The 21,525-nt window shown below is 42.6% G+C and overlaps 1 protein-coding gene across 1 annotated transcript in view; it reads right to left on the minus strand.

The window, feature by feature from the left end:
- IDUA (alpha-L-iduronidase) overlaps positions 1 to 21,525 on the minus strand; it is a 205,583-nt gene that overhangs the window by 26,261 nt on the left and 157,797 nt on the right. The window contains exons 5-7 of the mRNA XM_040324363.1: positions 18,941 to 19,036; positions 15,266 to 15,468; positions 2,679 to 2,858 (exon numbers count right to left, since the gene is read on the minus strand). Coding sequence (XP_040180297.1) covers positions 2,679 to 2,858; positions 15,266 to 15,468; positions 18,941 to 19,036 — 479 coding nt within the window. The remainder of the gene's footprint in view (positions 1 to 2,678; positions 2,859 to 15,265; positions 15,469 to 18,940; positions 19,037 to 21,525) is intronic.

Genomic DNA, 21,525 nt, shown 5'->3' on the forward strand with positions numbered 1-21,525 from the left:
TACAGATCCAACTACTTTTAGCTGATCTCCTTGCAGGCTGATTCCCAGTGCAGCTACCAACCACTAGAAAAATGGATAGCAGGATACAAAAAACACACATAGGCAGCGCTCGATGGGAATAGCATTAAAACTTTTACAGTCATCAAGTACGTAACCAAATAAATATTGCACTGGAGATAAAATCGATGTAGCTACATAAACTGTAAAAATGGTGCGAGTAATACCAAACGGTACCAAAAGCAGTCATAAAAACATGTAGCCAAGTATGATACTGGTATAAAAATGTGTACAACGATACCACTGCTGAATCCAGATGAGGAGAGGTTAACATCAGTCCGTCGGCATGTAGATGTCCCATGAAGGGAACTATCACAACTCCCAGTGGATGGTTGTAGAATCCCAGGTTGATAGAGGGAAGTGATAGAGGGAAGTGTAACAGCCCTTGCGTGTGGCAGATAGTAAGGTCCCGCTGGCATGCAGATATGAAGGCACAGCAAAGGAGCCCTTCAGATGGACACGGCAAGCCCCGCCGGTGTCCGTGACGTTACTGGATCTCCAACGGAACTCCCTGAAGGCCCAGAAGCCGGCGGAGAGGTGAGTACCAATCAAAAGAATTTTAATCGATCAAAAAGATTCAAGATTAATCGATTAATTAAAAGTTAATTTGCACAGCCCTAGTGATTTTATTGATCAAAGCCCACACTTTACAGGCATAGAGCCCACATGGCTGCTGATCATACGGTTGATTATATTCATGTGGTTGTACTCTTGATGCTAATAAATACTGTGTTTATTAGATCTGACTGGGAGCATCACCTGAATCACATGCCGATCAGCATGTCAACAGAGAAGGTTATACAGCATTACTGCTGCTAGGTGACCAGCTGGGGGCTCGGCTCTCTATAATCAATAGTGCCAGCTTCCCCTGCATGCACCCATAATGTCACCAGCACTAGGTCCTAATAGACTGCTGCCACTGCCAAGGAGACAGACGCCAGACCAGCGCTGTCAATAGCAGGGACAGGGAAAAGGGGGATCCCCACTGTGGCAGAACACCAGGGCCCGGTGGCAAGACATCCTTTGCAACCCTGATATTTCTCCCACTGCTTTGGACCCTTATATTTTCTTGGTGTGCTGGTGACATATATCTCTTGTTTTCTGCCACCCTGGGGCCCCAGTATAGTAAGAAGGGAGCTCACTGCAGAACATGTGAAAGGGCCCATAGTGGGATCGTAGTAAAGGGCCCCAGGATATATATATATATATATATATATATATATATATATATATAATTGCATTTTATAGTTGGCCCCCCTACTTTTGTCCCTGTCCCCCCATGTGCCCCCCCTAAATATGAAAGCTGGAGACGCCACTGACGTAGTGATGTACTACGAGGAACGGGGGCGGACTGACAACTCATGGGGCCCCCGGGCAATAGAAGACTATGGGGCCCCTGGAGGCCCCTCCCACGCCAGGAGGCAGTGCAGAGGCGGAGCAGCTAAAATCTTTTCACATCAGAAGCATGCCGGTTTCAGACATATCAGGGACAGATGTAAAAAAAACACAGATTTTTACATACTGTCCCTGGTTTTACTGAGCCTGGCAACCCTGATGGGGGCCCCCTAGTGACATGGGGCCCTCGGGCAGTGCCCAAGTGACTCAATGGTCAGTCTGCCCCTGACGAGGAATTTCAGCTCTTGAGCCCCACCCTTTGGGCCCCTTCTGCTAATTTTGTGTTTGCAGAGCGTTGATTCCAAACATGCGTGTTTGTAGTTTTGACTTTTGTGTGACAGATTTGTGTACTGATCAAACGAAAATCTCACATCAAACCGGTGTCCGTCGAAAATGTACTAGCCTGTCATCCAACATTTGTTGGCCGAAAGTTATCAGAAGGAGCGTACTAACGGTCAGATTTTAGGACAACAGTCTGTCAACAGAACAGTGCCAAGTGATATCTAGGGTCAAACACCGGCAGGATAACACACTGGAGCCTTGTACACACGATCAGCCCATCCAAAGAGAACGGTCTGAGGGACCGTTATCCTAGGTTAACCGATGAAGCTGACTGATGGTCCGTCACGCCTACACACCATAGGTTAAATAACCGATCGTGTCAGAACGCGGTGACGTAAAACACAACGACGTGCTGAAAAAAAATGAAGTTCAATGCTTCCAAGCATGCGTCGACTTGATTCTGAGCATGCATGGATTTTTAACCAATGGTTGTGCCTACTAACGATCGGTTTTGACCTATCGGTTCGGAATCCATAGGTTAAATTTAAAGCAAGTTGGCTTTTTTTTAACCAATGGTTAAATAACCTATGGGGCCCATACACGATCGGTTTTGACCGATGAAAACGGTCCATCAGACCGTTGTCCTCTGGTAAACCTATCGTGTGTTTGAGGCCTTACTGCTAGGACTTTACACAGTCATTCCCTATATGCATGCCAACATTCACCGAAATTTTCCATCTTCTGCCTAATCTCTCTTCCTGGCCTTCTTGGCACACTAAATTCCAAAATGCCAAATGGAAATGTATAATGCCTATAAACCGACTGCATCACTCATGTACCACCTGTCACATCAATAAATACTCTCATTTTAATTATTAACATTTCCAATGATTCCCACGCTCATTGCTAGTATAATCACAGCACTTTTTTGTTCTGCTTTTCACCTTTACTACCATGGCAGCATATGTGACATCCCCCCTCCATGTCTGTGGTGTCGACCATCCAACCAGTGGGTCTGCTTCATCATTGTATATAGGGACCGACTTGAACGTTGGAAATTGTGTTTGAATTTCAGAAACAGTGTTGATTTCTTGCTCCAAAATGGGAAATGAATTTCCACCTCCCTGCAACAATTGAAAGAAGAAGAACATGTAACAAGTAGAAACTAAAACTGTAAGCTGTTAAACCATGCAATGTAGCTTTATAACCACAAGAGGGCATTAAGCTATAAGAATAGCAGTTCGGTTTCTGATGAATGCCATTTCATATTTTTCACTTACACACAGTGGCGGCCCGTCCATAGGGGGCGCATGGGCGCCGCCCCCCCTCTCCCCAAAGCCAGTAAAAAAAAAAAAAAAAAAAAAAATGAAAAAAAAAATTTTTTTTTTGGGCCCTTTAAGAAAAAAAAAAGGTCCTTTAAGACGGTGCATGTTCAGGGTGAGCGCCGGTCAAAGACTCAGAGCACTGCTATAGCATCATTGAAGCGTCATGCCAATGCAGCAGGCAAGACGCTTCATTTGCAGTTTTTTTTTAAGCTCTGTGGCTATGTGCTGTGCGCCATGAGCCAATCACTCTCCAGTGTCTCCACTCTCCTCTCTAATTGGGTCCTGCTGCTTCCTCACTGCAGAAGGAAATGGGCGGTGCTTTCCCCAGGGCAGTGTTACTTCGGTTTTGACTCCAGGAGGATTCTAAGGTAAGTAATTTTATTAAAAACACTTTATTTGTCTCATTGTCTGTCCTGTCCACCCCATCATGTCCAGCACCTTATGCTGTATGCTCAGCCTGTACTGTGATCGGACTGAGAGAGGACAGGAGGGAGGGGGAGGGTGCCGTGCTTCACATCTCCTGTCTGTGTGTGAGGGCTTAGAGTACCTGCGTCCTGCAGCTGTGCTTTACAAATCTCTTATCTCTGTCTGTCTATCTAATCTATCTGACTGTCCTGCCTGTCCCCCCCCCTCTCTCTCTCTCTCTCTCTGTCTGTCTATCTGTTTAATTATCTATCTATCTATCTATCTATCTATCTATCTATCTATCTATCTATCTATCTATCTATCTATCTATCTCTCTATCTATAGATCTATCTATCTATCTATCTATCTATCTATCTATCTATAGCTCTATCTATAGCTCTATCTATCTATCTCTCGATCTATAGATCTATCTATCTCTCTCTATCTATCTATCTCTCTATCTATCTATGTCTCTATCTATCTATGTCTCTATCTATCTATCTATAGCTCTATCTATCTCTCTCTCTCTATAGATCTATCTATCTATGTCTCTATCTATCTATGTCTCTATCTATCTATGTCTCTATGTATCTATCTATCTATCTATCTATCTATATATCTATCTATCTATCTATTAGCTACCTCTGTCTAATTATCTATCTATTTATCTATCTAATTATCTGTCTGTCTATCTATATCTATCTGTCTGTTTAATTATCTATCTATCTATCTATCTATCTATCTATCTATCTATCTATCTATCTATAGCTATCTGCCTAATTATCTATTTATCTATCTAATTATCTATCTATATCTATATGTCTGTCTGTTTAATTATCTATCTATCTATCTATCTATCTATCTATCTATCTATCTATCTATCTATCTATCTATCTATAGCTCTATATCTCTATGTCTCTATCTATCTATCTATCTATCTATCTATCTATCTATCTATCTATCTATCTATCTATCTATTTGTCTGTCTATCTAATTATCTATAGCTAGCTGTCTGTCTGATTATCTATCTATCTATCTATCTATCTATCTATCTATCTATCTATCTATCTATATCCATCTAATTATCTATCTATATCTATATATCTGTCTGTTTAATTATCTATCTACAGCTCTATCTCTTTATCTATCTACAGCTCTATCTATCTATCTATCTATCTATCTATCTATCTATCTATCTATCTATCTATCTATCTATCTATCTATCGCTCTCCCTCTCTCTCTCTCTCTTTCTCTGTCTCTCTCTATCTGTTTAATTGTCTGTCTATCTATCTATCTATCTATCTATCTATCTATCTATCTATAGCTATCTGCCTAATTATCTATTTATCTATCTAATTATCTATCTATATCTATATGTCTGTCTGTTTAATTATCTATCTATCTATCTATCTATCTATCTATCTATCTATAGCTCTATGTCTCTATCTATCTATCTATCTATCTATCTATCTATCTATCTATCTATCTATAGCTCTATATCTCTATGTCTCTATCTATCTATCTATCTATCTATCTATCTATCTATCTATCTATTTGTCTGTCTATCTAATTATCTATAGCTAGCTGTCTGTCTGATTATCTATCTATCTATCTATCTATCTATCTATCTATCTATCTATCTATCTATCTATCTATCTATCTATCTATATCCATCTAATTATCTATCTATATCTATATATCTGTCTGTTTAATTATCTATCTACAGCTCTATCTCTTTATCTATCTACAGCTCTATCTATCTATCTATCTATCTATCTATCTATCTATCTATCTATCTATCTATCTATCTATCTATCTATCTACAGCTCTATCTATCTATCTATCTATCTATCTATCTATCTATCTATCTATCTATCTATCGCTCTCCCTCTCTCTCTCTCTTTCTCTGTCTCTCTCTATCTGTTTAATTGTCTGTCTATCTATCTATCTATCTATCTATCTATCTATCTATCTATCTATCTATCTATCGCTCTCTATCTAATTATCTATCTATATCTGTCTGTCTGATTATCTATCTATCTATCTATCGATCTATCTATCGATCTATCTAATTATCTATATCTATATGCCTGTCTAATTATCTATCTATCTATCTATCTAATTATCTATCTGTATGTCTAATTATCTATCTATCTAATTATCTATAGCTCTATCTCTCTCCCCCTCCCTCCATCTATCTATCTGTTTAATTATCTATTTATCTATAGCTCTATCTAGCTATGTCTCTCTATCTATCTATCTATCTGTCTGTCTGTCTATCTAATTATCTATCTAATTATATATAGCTCTATCTCTCGCTCCCTCCCCCTCCCTCTATCTATCCATCTATCTATCTATAGCTATCTGCCTAATTATCTATTTATCTATCTAATTATCTATCTATCTATAGCTATCTGCCTAATTATCTATTTATCTATCTAATTATCTATCTATCTATCTATCTATCTATCTATCTATTTGTTTTATTATCTGTCTGTTTATCTATCTATCTGTCTCTCTGTCTGTCTGCAGGTCCCATTGTCTGCGAGTGGCGGGGGGGGGGGGGTTGACTGGGGTTTTGTTTGCGCCCCCCCAAAAAAATAGAGCACCAGCCGCCACTGCTTACACACATTTATTAACATTAAACAAGGAAGCTGAAAACTATCACAGGTGTGTGTCTATGTGTAGACCAAAAGGTTAGAGTTGGGCAAACAATATGAAATGAAGTCTGAGCTTCAACATTCCCAGAACCACTGGAGTAGTGGAGGCCTGAGTGGGTTGACCACTTTGGAATAGGCATATACTGTTTGATCCTGTTTATATATATATAAAAAAAAAATATTAAAAGCCAGCAACTACAAATACTGCAGCTGCTGATTTTTAATAAATAGACACTTACCCGTCCAGGGTGCCTGCGATGTTGGCAGCCGAAGCAGATCAGTTGCTCAGCTCTCGGCTGCCCCCACCGACATCCTCGGTGAGGGGAATTAGGAAGTCTTTCCGGTTCCCTACTGCGCATGCGTGAGTCGCGCTGTGCATCCTCACTGGTCCCTTCTCTCTTCTGGGACCTGTGTGTTTCTCAGAAGACAGTGCGAGGGGGACAGTGTATGCGCAGGAAGCCGCGTAGGTCACCGCGGTGATCTATGCCAGGAAGTTGGAGCAAATACCTGTATGACACAGGTATCTGCTCCCTCCTCCCCCGAAAGGTGCCAAATGTGACACCGGAGGGGGGAGGATTCCAAAAAGTAGAAGTTCTATTTTTGGGTAGAACTTCACTTTAAGGCCTGGTTCACACCTATGCATTTTTTTTGTGCCTTTTCAGTTTTGCAGAAACACACTACAGTCCATTTAACATGCAAAAAAACCGGAATGGAAGTTCAATCCCAATAGTAAACACAAATCAGCTGTCAGGGCAGATATTCTGAATGCACTGGATGAAGGTGAGCACCAGCTCTATGGTGTGAGTGCACGGCCGTGCGATAGAAGATAAACCGTTTTTTTTGCACAATATTCTTTATATATTTTTGCACATTCGCCTTATGAGTATTATATATTTTGGACTCACTATTCACTATTTGAGTATATATATATTTATATTTGGACTCACTATTCTCTTTGCATTTAATACTATATGCTGATTATTTGTCAGCTCTTACATTTATCTTGTTTATGTGATATCACTATTCCATTAGTGTGATATGTTGCGCAGAATCACCATTTATTTATATTCCTGTTTTATGTCATGTAAACATAATTAGGTTTTGCTGCACTATATATTTTTGGTGGATTCACTCATTTAGGATCCATTTTAGCGCAAAAGCACTTTTCACTTTAGTCCATTTAACATGCTTTCCTATGGATGTAGTTCACAGCTGTGCATTTTATGGGACGAGCCAAGGACCTTTTTCTTGTTTTTGGTTCCATAGACATCAATGGATGAAAAGCGTGTATTGAAAAACGCAAATTGCACCTGCAATATGCAAACTGCACCCTGCATAAGTGTGAATCAGGCCTTGCCGATTCCATCCAAATGCATAGAGTGAAAATAATCAAAACAGTTGGTAAAGTCATAACTACACTGGCTGTAAAATGTTTGAGATTTATAGAGCAAACTTCAGCCAGCATCACAAATCGCTGCAAAATCACATGCAATGTCTGTGTTCACTATAGTGTGAACCCGGGTTGTAAAAGTAAAAAAATGTTTCCTTAAATAGCTTCCTTTACCTTAGTGCAGTCCTCCTTCACTTACCTCATCCTTCCATTTTGCTTTTAAATGTCCTTATTTCTTCTGAGAAATCCTCACTTCCTGTTCTTCTGTAACTCCACACAAAAATGTGAGGCTTTCTCCCCGGTGTGGAGAAAGCCTCTTGAGGGGGCGAGCAGGAGTGTCAGGACTCTCTCTACTTTGCAGATAGAGAAAGGAGCTGTGTGTTAGTGGGAGTCCTGACACTCCTGCTCGCCCCCTCCCCCCTCAAGAGGCTTTCTCCACACCAGGGAGAAAGCCTCACATTACTGTGTAGAGTTACAGACAGAAGAACAGGAAGTGAGGATTTCTCAGAAGAAATAAGGACATTTAAAAGCAAAATGGAAGGATGAGGTAAGTGAAGGAGGACTGCACTAAGGTAAAGAAAGCTATTTAGGGATTTTTTTTTTTATCTTTGCAACCCCTTTAATCCCCTCAGCACGGAACACCTGGAGCAACAAAACATTTTGCATACTCCTATCCAAAACTTAAATATATATATTGTGAGGGGTTAGCTCGGTAGCGGGGTGTGTGACCCCTTGGTTGGGTTCACCACACACTGAACTTATACAGACTGGCAGTCGAAGACGGTTGAAAACAAAGTTTCTGGTTTATTTTTCCATCTTGCTGGAAAACAATTGCAAGCATCCAAACAGCATAAACAAAATCAAAACATAAAATAAACTCTAGCCACTCTGGGCGTCTACCTTCCACACAGGAACCTATCTATGAAGTCTAACACAGCCTACCGCTGGTTAGACAGTGCTGCTCATACAGCACACAACAATAGTCTTTTGATTTTTATCACCCAGAAAAAAAAATGGTCTCCTCATCTCATCTGGCACTGCTCTCCTACTCACACAGCCTTAGGAGTGATGCAGCAACCAAGTGGTTTTCCCTAAAAATCCCAAATTTTCAAAATCCAATTGTCATTGGGACAGAAAGTGAGGTGAAATCTTCAGAACAGGGGCATAGGCAGCAAAACAAATGTTACAGGGGTGATAACCATTCCCTATGTTTTCCAAAAAGTTTTTTTGGCTGGAGCTACACTTAAAAAATGTACCTGTTCCAACTTACAAACAGATTCAACTTAAGAACAAGCCTACAGTCCCTATCTTGGTTGTAACCCGGGGACCCCCTGTATTGGGTTCCAGGGTCAGCAATCATAAACTATATTATGTGACTGAAGACTGGCAGTTAATATTACTAATTTTCACAATCGTTAATACACCATAGACATGATATGCATTCTGCACTAAAACCAGTCATACGCAGTAAATCAACTATATTTTTCATGCTGAGCATACAAGTTGTTATGTATAAACTGCACTGTATACATATAGGTAGATTCAGGTAGGGGCGCGCAAATATAGGTCGGCGTAGCCTAGCGTGTTTACACTATGCCGCCTTAAGTAAGAGAGGCAAGTAGTGTATTCACAAAGTACTTGCCTCCTTACTTAGGGCGGCGTAGTGTAAATGCGTTGGGCGTAAGGGCGCCTAATTCAAATGGGTTGGGGGGGCGTGTTTAATGGTAATGAGGCTTGACCTCACGTTTTTGACGTTTTTTTGTCACTGCGCATGCGCCGGGCGACTACATTTCCCAGTGTGCATTGCGGTTACGTACGCCGCACGGGCCTATTGATTTCGACGTGAACGTAAACTACGTAAATCCCGATTCGCGGACGACTTACGCAAACGACGTAAAAAATTCGAATTTTGACACGGGAACTGCGGCCATACTTGACATTAGTATTCCAATAGGGCCTAGCTCTAACTTTACGCGGCCTATCTCTTATGTAAACAGCGTAAAAGTACTGCGTCGGCCGGGCGTACGTTCGTGAATCTGAGTATCTCCTCATTTACATATTCTACGTCGACCGCAATGGAAGCGCCACCTAGCGGCCATCCAAAATATTGCAATCTAAGATAGGACGGCGCAAGCCGTCGTATCTTAGATATGTTTAAGCGTATCTCTGTTTGAGCATACGCTTAAACATAAGTCGGCGTAGATTCTGAGTTAGGCCGGCTTATCTACTGATAAGTCGGCCTAACTCTTACTGAATCTACCTAATACTGTATGTTTGGAAAGAAAAAGGGGCAACTGGAGCAAAAATGTCTCTCTCTACCAGCCATTCTCAAATTTGTTTTAGGATAGCAGTGCTGTACTGTAAGGGCTCGTTCACACAGTGAGGTTGATTTACTAAAGCTGTAGAGTACAAAATCTGGTGCTGTTGTGCATCGTAGCCAATCAGCTTCTAACTTCAGCTTTTTCAATTAAAGGATAAGTTCACCTTTTGTAACATGTTACATGTTACACCCATATTGAGGGTGTAACATGTTACAAATCCACCAAACCACCCTGGCTCCCTGATGTGGCAAAGCCCGGGCGATCTTCTTCCCTGTCGCTCGTTCACTCTCTACAAAGAACAAGACCATGCAGGGCTCCGCCCGCCACCCGGCCAGCCGGCCACGTCACTCATTCACAGAATTCTGTGAATTAAAAACAAAGGCATCGTTTGTGGCTGTCAGTTTGTAGTTCTCAATGAACTACCATGGTGCTGTTGAGCGCTTTGGTAGTTCATTGTTGCTTCCTGTTAGTGTGCAACGGTTTGTCCAAACAGCTTACACACAGAGGGCTAGATTCAGGTAGGGAGCGCGTATTTGTGTGCGGGCGTAGCGTATCCTATTTACGTTACGCCTCCGCAACTTTGACAGGCAAGTGCAGTATTCACAAAGCACTTGCTCCGTAAGTTGCGGCGGCGTAGCGTAGCTTTTCCTTCCATTTCCCTTCTTTTTTTTGCCTTCCTCTGGACCAAGCTGGGAGAGAGGATTTAGCTAATCTTCCCTCCATCGCCCCCCCCCCCCCCCCGGTGTTTGGCGACCATGGTTAATCTGCAATATTCTGCAGAAACCATTTGGGGTCTGAGGCGATCTGCCGCAATACTACCAGCCATCACCAAAAAATCCCTAAAAATTTAACAACTTTTGAGAATCGATCGACGATCGACTGTCAAAAATTTCAGCTATTTGCCCCAGCACATATCATGTGCTTTGATCAACACAAGATCGGCAGTAAAACACAGATTAGAAATCTATAATTTCATTCTACAAAACGATTTAGACTGCCTCTTTATTACAGAGAGCTGGCTCACAGCCGACTGTAACACCATTCTAGGCGAACTGGTGCCAGAAAATTATCGCATTATAACCGAAAACAGAGTGGGGCAAAGAGGAGGAGGCCTGGCAGTGATCCACAAAACTAACCTCGCGATCACAAAACCAATCCTTCAAAACCCCCTTCCTTTCATGGAAACCCTCACTCTGCAGCTATAAACAAATCCCCAGGAGACCGTCCGTATTCTACTCTGCTATAGACCACCTGGTCCAAAATCGCAACTTACATCATCATTGACGGAGTTTATCTCCACTTACACCCTTAACAGCAAACACCTGTTGCTGCTTGGGGACTTCAATCTCTGGGCCAATTCTTCACAGGATCCCGTGGCCGACGCCTGTATCGATCAGCTGGAAGGATTAGGGCTACAGCAATCAGTATGTGGGCCCACACATACTTCAGGTCACACGCTCGATCTCATTTTCAGACAAGATCTGGAAATAAACATTTTGGAAAATGAACCGTTGCCATGGACAGATCACCATGCAATTAAATTCATAATTTCCAAAATCCCCCCCTTAACAAAAACATCAAAACCAGTGACAACACACTGGACTAGATGTCAGAAGAAGCTCCATTCGGAACTCTTCAAAACCACATTAAGAGAAAAAATAAAATCGATTCACCCTCATCAAATGGCCTCAGAAACACTGGATGCCATAAACACAGCACTATCACAGTCAGCCGACTTGATAGCTCCGAAACGTAAAACCTGCATCTGGAAAAACACCTCAAGCTGGTTTAACAACCAGCTGTTGCTATTGAAGCAAGAGCGCAGAAGGGCGGAAGCCGCCTGGAAAAGAAGCTCTTCAGAAGAAAACCTCACCATCTACAAGACAACAACAAGAAAATACCACAAAGAAATTTTCAAAGCCAAGAAAAATTATTTTTCCAAGGCTATCAACAGCGCCCTAAACCGCCCCCGCGAACTCTTTAAGATGGTCACTCAGACCATGAATCCCGTCTGTCGTGAAGCCCCCAATTCGGACACCCAAGAGTTCTGCAATGAATTGTCGGATTACTTCATTAATAAAATTGAGGGAATCCGTGAAAGCATTCAGCAAAACAACACCCCCCTCAACCCCCCCCCCGCAATTATTCACCCAACACTCACAGAAATTCACCACAATCAGGAAAGTTCACTCTAGAACCCATCTCCATCGATGCCACAAAAAATATCATTGGTACTTTGCGAAATAGCACAGCGCCAAATGATATCATTCCCACCAAACTGCTGAAGGAATGCGCCGACATCCTGGCACCTCCTATCACGCAGCTTATAAACCAGTCTTTCAAAGAGGGCATAGTGCCCCACCAGTTGAAAGAGGGCATAATCCAACCCATCTTGAAGAAACCCACCTTAGACCCCAAGGACCCACTTCATCGCCGTCCCATAACAGGCCTAAACATTCTCTCCAAGGTCATGGAGAAAGTAGTGGTACAACAGCTGCAACAGCATCTAGATACCCACAGCCTACTTGATCCATTTCAATCTGGCTTCCGTCCTGGACACGGTACGGAAACAGCATTACTCAAAATATGGGACGACGCTCTTAAGGCCGCAGACAAAGGAGAATCTTGTCTCCTGGTTCTGTTGGACCTAAGCGCTGCCTTCGACACTGTAGACCACAAACTATTACTGACTCTGCTAGATGACGTAGCCAAAGTCGCAGAAGGTGATTTATATTGGTTCTCCTCTTTTTTGGAAAACCGGTCACAAACAGTGAAATTGGGACCCTTCACTTCTGAGAAACGCACGGTTTCGTACGGAGTCCCTCAAGGATCTCCTCTATCGCCGGTGCTGTTTAACATCTACCTTCGTCCTCTTTTTGAAATCATTCGCAGCCAAAAACTGCTTTATCACTCATATGCAGACGACACGCAACTGTATTTCCGCATTTGCAACAAAAAGGATCACCACCTCAATCTAGAGACATGCCTCTCTTTGATAGAAGACTGGATGACAAAGAGTTATCTTAAACTCAACGGAGCAAAAACAGAACTTCTCCTGTTTCACGCCAAGCGTATGAATCAACCTGCAACAACTTGGTCCCCCCCGCCCATTCTGGGCAAAATCATCACCCCTAGCGCCAAAGTCAAAAGTCTCTGAGTCATCTTCGACTCCTACATGACAATGGATGCACAAATAGGGTCAGTAGTCAGCGGATCTCACCATCTGCTGCGCCTACTACGCAGACTTACTCCTTTCATTCCCAAAGAAGACATAGCAGTCGTGGTGGGAGCAATTGTAAACTCCAGACTGGATTATGCAAATGCCCTTTACCTCGGACACCCCAAGTACCAAATCGCTCGTCTGCAAGTCGTTCAAAATACGGCCGCCAGACTAGTGACTGGGAAAAAACCATGGGAATCAATCTCACCTTCACTGAGATCCCTTCATTGGCTACCAGTAAAGAACAGAATTGTTTTTAAAGCACTCTGTCTAACGCATAGATGTATCTATGGGAATGCTCCCCATTATCTATGCGAAAAAATAAAAGCTCACAACTCCAATCGCGTTCTGCGATCCACCAACCAAAATCTACTCCAGATACCGAAAGCCAATTACAAGTCTAAAGGAGAAAGAAGATTCGGGGTCCAAGGTCCCAGACTATGGAACGCTTTACCAACCAGCATTCGGCTGGAGGAAAATCACTTAGCATTCAGAAAAAAAGCTCAAGACGCATCTCTTTTGATATCAAAAGAGACAGGAACAACAAGCGCCCAGAGGTGATTAAGTTTGCATGTGCCGCGCTATATAAGTTTTCATTCATTCATAAATGTTTTTTTTCTTTGTCTGAATATCTCACTTCCTGTTTCTCCTCAGTAAGCTTCACACCATCATCTGAGCAGTGCTTAGTCAACCAGAACAGCTTACTGAGCAGCTTACTGAGGAGGAACAGGAAGTGAGAAATTCAGACAAAAAAAAACTAAATAAAATAAAAAATTAGAAGAGAAATCGAGGGAAAAGGTAAGTGAACCATCAATGTCTTAGTAAATCAGTGACTGGTGTTTTTCTGCACTGGAGGAATGCCAGTCACTGCTAAGGTACATAGAAACCAATTATATTATATGTGCCTTGTTTGCACTGCAGACCTGCTACATTTTACTGCAGTACACATGTGCACATGTGACTGCACAGACGTGCAGTGCTGTATGGTGGCACAAATGAAGCATCACTTTTTGCACTTCAAATAAAGTTAGGAAAACAAAAGAAAAATTGCATAATGTTGTGAAAAGTTCTTCGATCTGCCCTCTTAGCACAGCCAAAGACTGACGGCTGCCACACAATAAGCTGGAGCATTTAGTGTGCAAGCAATGTGAATGGGCACTTAATAACAAAACATTAGTGACGTGATGTTGCAGAGACAATACTGCAGTTACAGTCCTGCAATACCTGCCACGCAGCGGCATTGTTTTATGGGCATCTACTCATATAAGGGTAATGAATAACTTTCTGCTGACCTCCATATTAAATTGATGTAGTGATACTGGGCCAGATTCACGTACCCGCGGCGCAGCGTAACGTAACCCGTTTACGTTACACCGCCGCAAGTTTTCCGATTTAGTGCCCGATCCACAAAGCACTTACCTGGAAATTTGCGCTGGTGTATCGTAAACACGTCCGGCGCAAGGCGGCCCAATTCAAATGGGGCGGGTACCATTTAAATTAGGCGCGCTCCCGCGCCGGACGTACTGCACATGCTCCCGTCGCAAATTTCCTGACGTGCTTTGCGCGAAATTACGACGCGCCGACGTTTTGTGAATCGCGACGTGATCAAATGACTTACGCCGGGAAAAAGAAAAAAGAAAAAAAAAATTCAAAAGCGACGCGGGAAAGACAGGGCATACTTTAACATGGTGGAGTACTTTTCCACCATATTAAAGGTGCCCTATCTTTGCGACGGAAATTTAACACTTGCGACGACGTAACGACGGGAAAAATCTTTGTGGATCGCTGTAACTCCTAATATGCATACCCGACGCTGGTTTACGATGCGAACTCCCCCCAGCGGCGGCCGCGGTATTGCATCCTAAGATCCGACAGTGTAAAACTATTACACCTGTCGGATATAAGGGCTATCTATGCGTAACTGATTCTATGAATCAGTCGCATAGATACTCTGAGAGATACGACGGAGTATCTGAGATACTCCGTCGTATCTCGGCTGTGAATCTGGCCCATAAATCCTATGAGACTACATCTGGGAGTTTCTTATTAAAAAATCTGCAGTCTGTAGAAACACCTGTCTGTCTATTTTTACTCAAAGCTACTAATGATGCATTGAAACACATGACAGTGCTAGGATACGTGCATCTATGAACATGCCATGTGTATGAAAGGAGAGCAGCCATTAAGATATTACACCAGTTCATACCAACCTTTTTATGTAGAGCGATATAGTCAAGCCTAACACCTGTCTCCTGAGTGAAAAAATTAGTCCCATTAAAGCAGTGTCTCAGAAGACCCCAACAGATGGGTGACCTTGGTGGCGATCTGCATGAATCCCCAGGTCCCCCAAATTTTAGAAGAGGACTTGCTTGTTTGAGGCCCTCTGAGCAGGCATCATAGTAGTTCTGAAAACCTGCACAAATAAAAGGATGTTTAATACATACAAGATACAAAAAGAATGTGATCATTGACAAAGCAACAATTTGCTGTTAGTGGTATAAGCTTTTTTCATCTCCATGTTGGACAGCTAACGCCTTGTACACACGCTCGGAATTTCCGATGAAAAAGTCAGACAGAATTTTTTCATCGGGTATCCCGACCGTGTGTGTGCCCCATCCGATTTTTTCCATTGGAAATTCCGACGGACTTAGAAAGAGGACATGACGGAAAATCCGACCGTTTGTATGCTCCATCGGACAATTGTCGGATTTTCCGACAACAAATGTTGAATAGCATGCTTTTAAATTTCCCAGCAACAAATGTGTGCCGTTGGATTATGCGATTGTGTGTACACAAGTTCGTAAAAAAAAAAATCCAAATTACAAACAAGCATGCTCAGAAGCAATGCTAACCATAGCACAACATTAGCAGAAGTTGCCCAAAGGGTGGCGCTAAAGAGAAGGAAAACCATGTAGTTTTGTATTTGTTGGCTGAGAAAGTTTTGCCGTCTGTATGCATACCAAGTTCACGGCCAACACCCTTCGCACAAAATTCCACGGATTTGTCCGAAGGAAATCCGATCATGTGTACGAGGCTTAAGTGTGTAATGCAAGGGTGAAGCACTTTAGTTATCAATAAATACTGATCTTCAGCTCACCAGTGACTACATTGTGAATGTCCCAGCCCCCCTTATTTGTCATTAAGGTCTCAGGCCCATTCCTTTCAAGGAGTTATTCTTGTTTCAGTTGAAGACGTTGGACTAGTACACACACCCTAAAAAAAAAATTCAGGCCCTGCTCACACTTGAGCGTTTTGTAGCTTGTAGCTCTTAGCTTAAAAACGTTCAACAAGCAAAAAACAATTGTTTTCGATTGTCTTTGTTCACACCTGAGCGTCCTGTCGCTTGTAGCTAAACACCTGTCACTCAAACAAATACATGAGCTACTTTGCAGGCAGAATTTACAGTTTTTGTCCCCATAGACTTCACTGGAAATGCCTGAAACCCACTTCCGGACCCACTTTCTGGCAATTCTTAGATCTTAAAATTAAATCCAAGAGTCGCTGTGTAAATACAGCCGCTGCTCATGTCAAAAAGCCGCCTGATATGTTTATCAATGCTGTTCGGATGAAAGTAACATTGGGCTAGATTCAGGTACAATTGCGCTTTTTTTACGGAGGCGCAGGGCAACGTTTTTGCCCTGCGCCCCTGCAAATTTACTGCGCTGCCCTTGATTCACGGAGCAGTAGCTCCGTAAATTGCGTGGGCGCGCCGGCAAAATGCACCGGCGTAAGCGCGCGCAATTTAAATGATCCCGTAGGAGGCGGGAATCATTTAAATTAGGCGCGTTCCCGACGTGCATTGCGGCAAATGACGTCGCAAGGACGTCATTTGCTTCAAAGTGAACGTGAATGGCGTCCAGCGCCATTCACGAATCACTTACGCAAACTACGTAAATTTGAAATTTCACGACGCGGGAACGACGGGTATACGTAACATTGGCTGCCCCTGCTAATAGCAGGGGCAGCCTTACGCGAAAAACGCCGTACGGAAACTACGTAAACTGCGTACGCAGGGCTCGCGTAACGTTGTGAATCGGCGTTAGTATGCAATTTGCATACTATACGCTGAGCACAACGGGAACGCCACCTAGCAGCCATCGTAAGGATGCAGCCTAAGATATGCGGGCATAAGAGCCTTATGCCGCGCATATCTTAGGCTGCAGTCGGCGTAACAAGGTTCCTGAATCAGGAGCATTCGCTACGCCGGGGCAAGTAAGCAATTGCGCTGTGTAACTATGGTTACACAGGCGCAATTGCTTCTTGAATCCAGGCCACTGTTTCTTTTGTAACTGCTAGGTTTGATTTATCTGCAGAGGAGATGTGAGAACATGGCAAGTGTCTGCATTTAATCTCTCATTAACCCTTAGTTTACCCTAATTAGCCCTAATTAATGCCTCCTTCCCCCTTTTCCTTAAAGCGGGAGTTCACCCATAAAACTGTTTTTTCAAACAATCCCCTTAGCTTCATGCTCGTTTTGTCTAGGGGAATCGGCTAGTTGTTTTAAAATATGAGCTGTACTTACCGTTTTCGAGATGCATCTTCTCCGTCGCTTCCGGGTATGGGTCTTCGGGAGCGGGCGTTCCTTCTTGATTGACAGTCTTCCGACAGGCTTCCGACGGTCGCATCCATCGCGTCACTAGTAGCCGAAAGAAGCCGAACGTCGGTGCGGCTCTATACTGCGCCTGCGCACCGACGTTCGGCTTTTTTCGGAAAATCGTGACGCGATGGATGCGACCGTCGGAAGCCTCTCGGAAGACTGTCAATCAAAATAGGAACGCCCAGTCCCGCAGCCCATACCCAGAAGCGGCGGAGAAGATGCATCTCGTAAACGGTAAGTACAGCTCATATTTTAAAACAACTAGCCGATTCCCCTAGACAAAACGAGCAGGAAGCTAAGGGTAAAAAGTGTCATGTGTGGGTGAACCCCCGCTTTAAACTAGTCTCTTCCTCCTGCTTTTTATTTTTTCTTATATCTTTTTTGTTAATCATTATTATTTACATTTTTGGTTTTCTTTGTACTCCTTTTTTGTGTCACATTTAATACAGTGCTGTAAGCAGAGGGGACTAATTAAATTTAGTTTTGCTGAGTAGTAGTTGGCTCAGTCTTATTTGTAGCATCCCATTTGGTTTTCCCCACAGTTCAATGTTGCCAATTTTCCTGGCTGCCGTCATCAGTAGTCGTCACTGGCATCTTTGGCAACAGATAGGTGAGCTGCAGTAAATTTGAGGTATGAATATTTATGTCTTCCCTGGCCAGCCACTGGGAGGTTTATTGCCAGTGGTGCATGCTGAACGGGGAAATAAATAATTAGGGAGCGACTTGGCGAGCTCTCTTTCTTCCGGGGCTGTGGCCTGGGGAGGTGTGTGCAGTAGTTTATGCTTGCTAGGCCTGAAGCCTGTTTGGGCCTAGCACAGAATCCTCAAGCTGCCCTGCCTAGTCAAGGAGGGTACAGCACCCAAGGTAGAGAATCGGGGAGGAAGTCCAACTGGAGGAGAAAGGAGTCTTCCCGGAGAGGATCCTGGTAGGAGGATGCTATTAGATACATACTGCCTGGCTGTGAAGATCTGAAGACAGTGCTGCTTTTGTTTAGCTGTTGGTCATTTACCACCTTCAGTGTGCTTCCTCTAGGCCCAAAGCATCAATCCATTGCAGCCAATATCTTTAGGGTTCCTCCAAGGATCCGTCATCACAGAATTTGATTGTCAGCAGCAGGATACAATGGCTCCCGCTGCTGCCTCTCAGTCCTGTGAGGCCACTGCTCTCATGCACAGTGCTGGATCAAGATCAGGCTCAGGTATAAGGGGGTGATGGGAGGTCCTATTACACTGAAGGTTTTTTATGCTTTAGAACCACTTTACATAATAGAAAACATTCATATAAATACCTGTCAATGTGAAAGACACATTGTCAAAATCATGATTGTCTGGCTCATTCCATGTTTCAAAGTTCCATGATGAGACATGAGATAATCCATATTTTTCTGTTAAAGAAGAACAGAATAATGTTACAACAGTGCATTTTTTTACGGGGGAGTAGGATGGTTGCAAAAGCATCTCCAAAACTGGAACAGCAATAATACAAAAATGGTCTGTTCGTTGCTTCTAAATAATATTTTATTGGACTGGAGTTCAGCTTTAAATCTATTGATGACTCCAGGAACAAGATCCAGTTCTTCCCCCCTCTTACCTAAAATCACTACAACAAAAAAAATCTAATGCCAATTGTGACCCCCTAATAACAACTGCAGTAGGCGAGTTAACTGGAGACAACTGGTTGTCAGAGGATGACTTAACCACTTAAGCCTCGAATCATTTTGGTGGTTAAAGACCAGGCCACTTTTTGTGATTCGGCACTGCGTCGATTTAAATGACAATTGCGCGGTCGTGCGACGTGGCTCCCAAACAAAATTGACATCCTTTTTTCCCCACAAATAGAGCTTTCTTTTGTTGGTATTTGATCACCGCTGGGATTTTTTATTTTTTGCGCTACAAAAAAAGAGCGACAATTTAGAAAAAAAAAATCAATATTTTTTACTATTTGCTATAATAAATATCCCCCAAAAAAATATAAAAAAACTTTTTTTTCCACAGTTTAAGCCGATCTACATATTTTTGGTAAAAAAAAAATCACAATAAGCATTTATTGATTGGTTTGCGCAAAAGTTATAGATTCTACAAAATAGGGGACTGTTGTATGGCATTTTTATTAGTAATTTTTTTTTACTAGATTTTTATCATGACTGCGACATTATGGCGGACATATCGGACACTTTTGACACCATTTTGGGACTATTGTCATTTTTGCAGCGATCAGTGCTATAAAAATGCACTGATTAATGTAAAAATGACACTGGCAGTGAAGGGGGTTAACCACTAGTGCCAAAACAGTCCGATGGACTTTTCTCATCAGACAAACCGATCGTGTGTGGGTCGCATCAGTCTTTTTTTCCATCGGTGTAAAAAAATAAAACATGTTTTAAATTTTTATGATGGATAAAAAAACGATAGTAAATTCCGATCGTCTGTGTGGAACTCCATCGGAGAAAAATCCACGCATGCTCAGAAGCATTGAACTTAATTTTTTTTTGCTCCTCGTAGTGTTTTACGTCACCACGTTTTGGCACGGTCGGCATTTAGTCCGATAGTGTGTATGCAAGACTGATGAAAGTCAGCTTCATCGCATTTCCGACGAAAAAATCCACCGGATTCTATTCCATCAGAAATCCCATCGTGTGTACACGGAATAAGGGGCCCGATGGTACCTAGGGTCCCTTACAGGGCCTGTTATTTTTTTGCATTACACCTGTAAGAGGTCTGATCTTGCGTCAGGAGAGAAGAGATTACATTTGTTTGTTTTTTCTTCAGCACCCCCCATCCATGATCCACCATCACCTCTGCCATCACCACACCAGAGAACTCACCGACTTGCCATGACCACCTAAATTAGGCAAGTCATTACATGCTTATTTAGCCATTGGGGCTTTTACCTTATGGGACCACTAACAAGCCAAGATGATCTCCACTTCTCTCACTATCATGCCTCCATGTATATGAGAAGTGACCATTGAAAAAACAAACAAACAAGGAAAGTCTCTATAGTGACTAGTGGGTGTAGATGTGTCACTTCCGGGAGTACGTCACTTCCTGCTCTGTCATCATCCTGGCACCCTGTGGAGCTGGTATCCTACAAAACACCAGAAAAAAAGTGAAAAAAGGTTTTACACTATAGAGGCTTTTCTTGTTTTCTCAATGGTCACTTCTCATATGCATGGAGACAAAATGGCTAGAGGAGTGGAGATGGTCCTGGCTTGAGTGGTCCTGGAAGGCAAAATCCCTTGTGGCAATATAAGCGTATAATGACTTACCTAATTTAGGTGGTCAAGGCAAGTTGGTGAGTTCTCTGGTATGGTGATGGAGGATCACAGATGGTATTCACGGATGGACTAATACATGTTTGGAGAAAATCTGCACTGCACTATGCAACTTTTTTGGAAATTACTTGAAAATTGTCACATGGACAAAGTGTCCATTTGACAATTTTCACGCAAATTTCCCCAAAAAAAACATGCATAGTGCAGTGCAGATTTTCTCCAAACATGTGTAAGTCAGTAAGCACGGCCACTTTAAGAGATTTGTTACATAATTGATGGTAGTATATATTAGGTCTGTATAAGTGGTAGTTCATATGGGCCAGATTCACAGAAGAAGTACGCCGGAGTATCTACTGATACTCCGGCGTACTTTCAAATTTGCCGCGTCGTATCTTTAGTTTGAATCCTCAAACCAAGATACGACGGCTTTTGGCTTCGATCCGACAGGCGTACGGCTTAGTACGCCTTCGGATCATAGGTGTAATACTTCGGCACATGCTGGGTGGAGTTTGCGTCAGTTTCCGTGTCGGGTATGCTAATTAGCTTTTTCTGGCGATTCACAAAGGTACGCGCAGCCGTCGCATTCTCTTACGTCGTCG

The sequence above is a fragment of the Rana temporaria genome, chromosome 1, assembly GCF_905171775.1.
Source record: "Rana temporaria chromosome 1, aRanTem1.1, whole genome shotgun sequence".
NCBI lineage: Eukaryota > Metazoa > Chordata > Amphibia > Anura > Ranidae > Rana > Rana temporaria.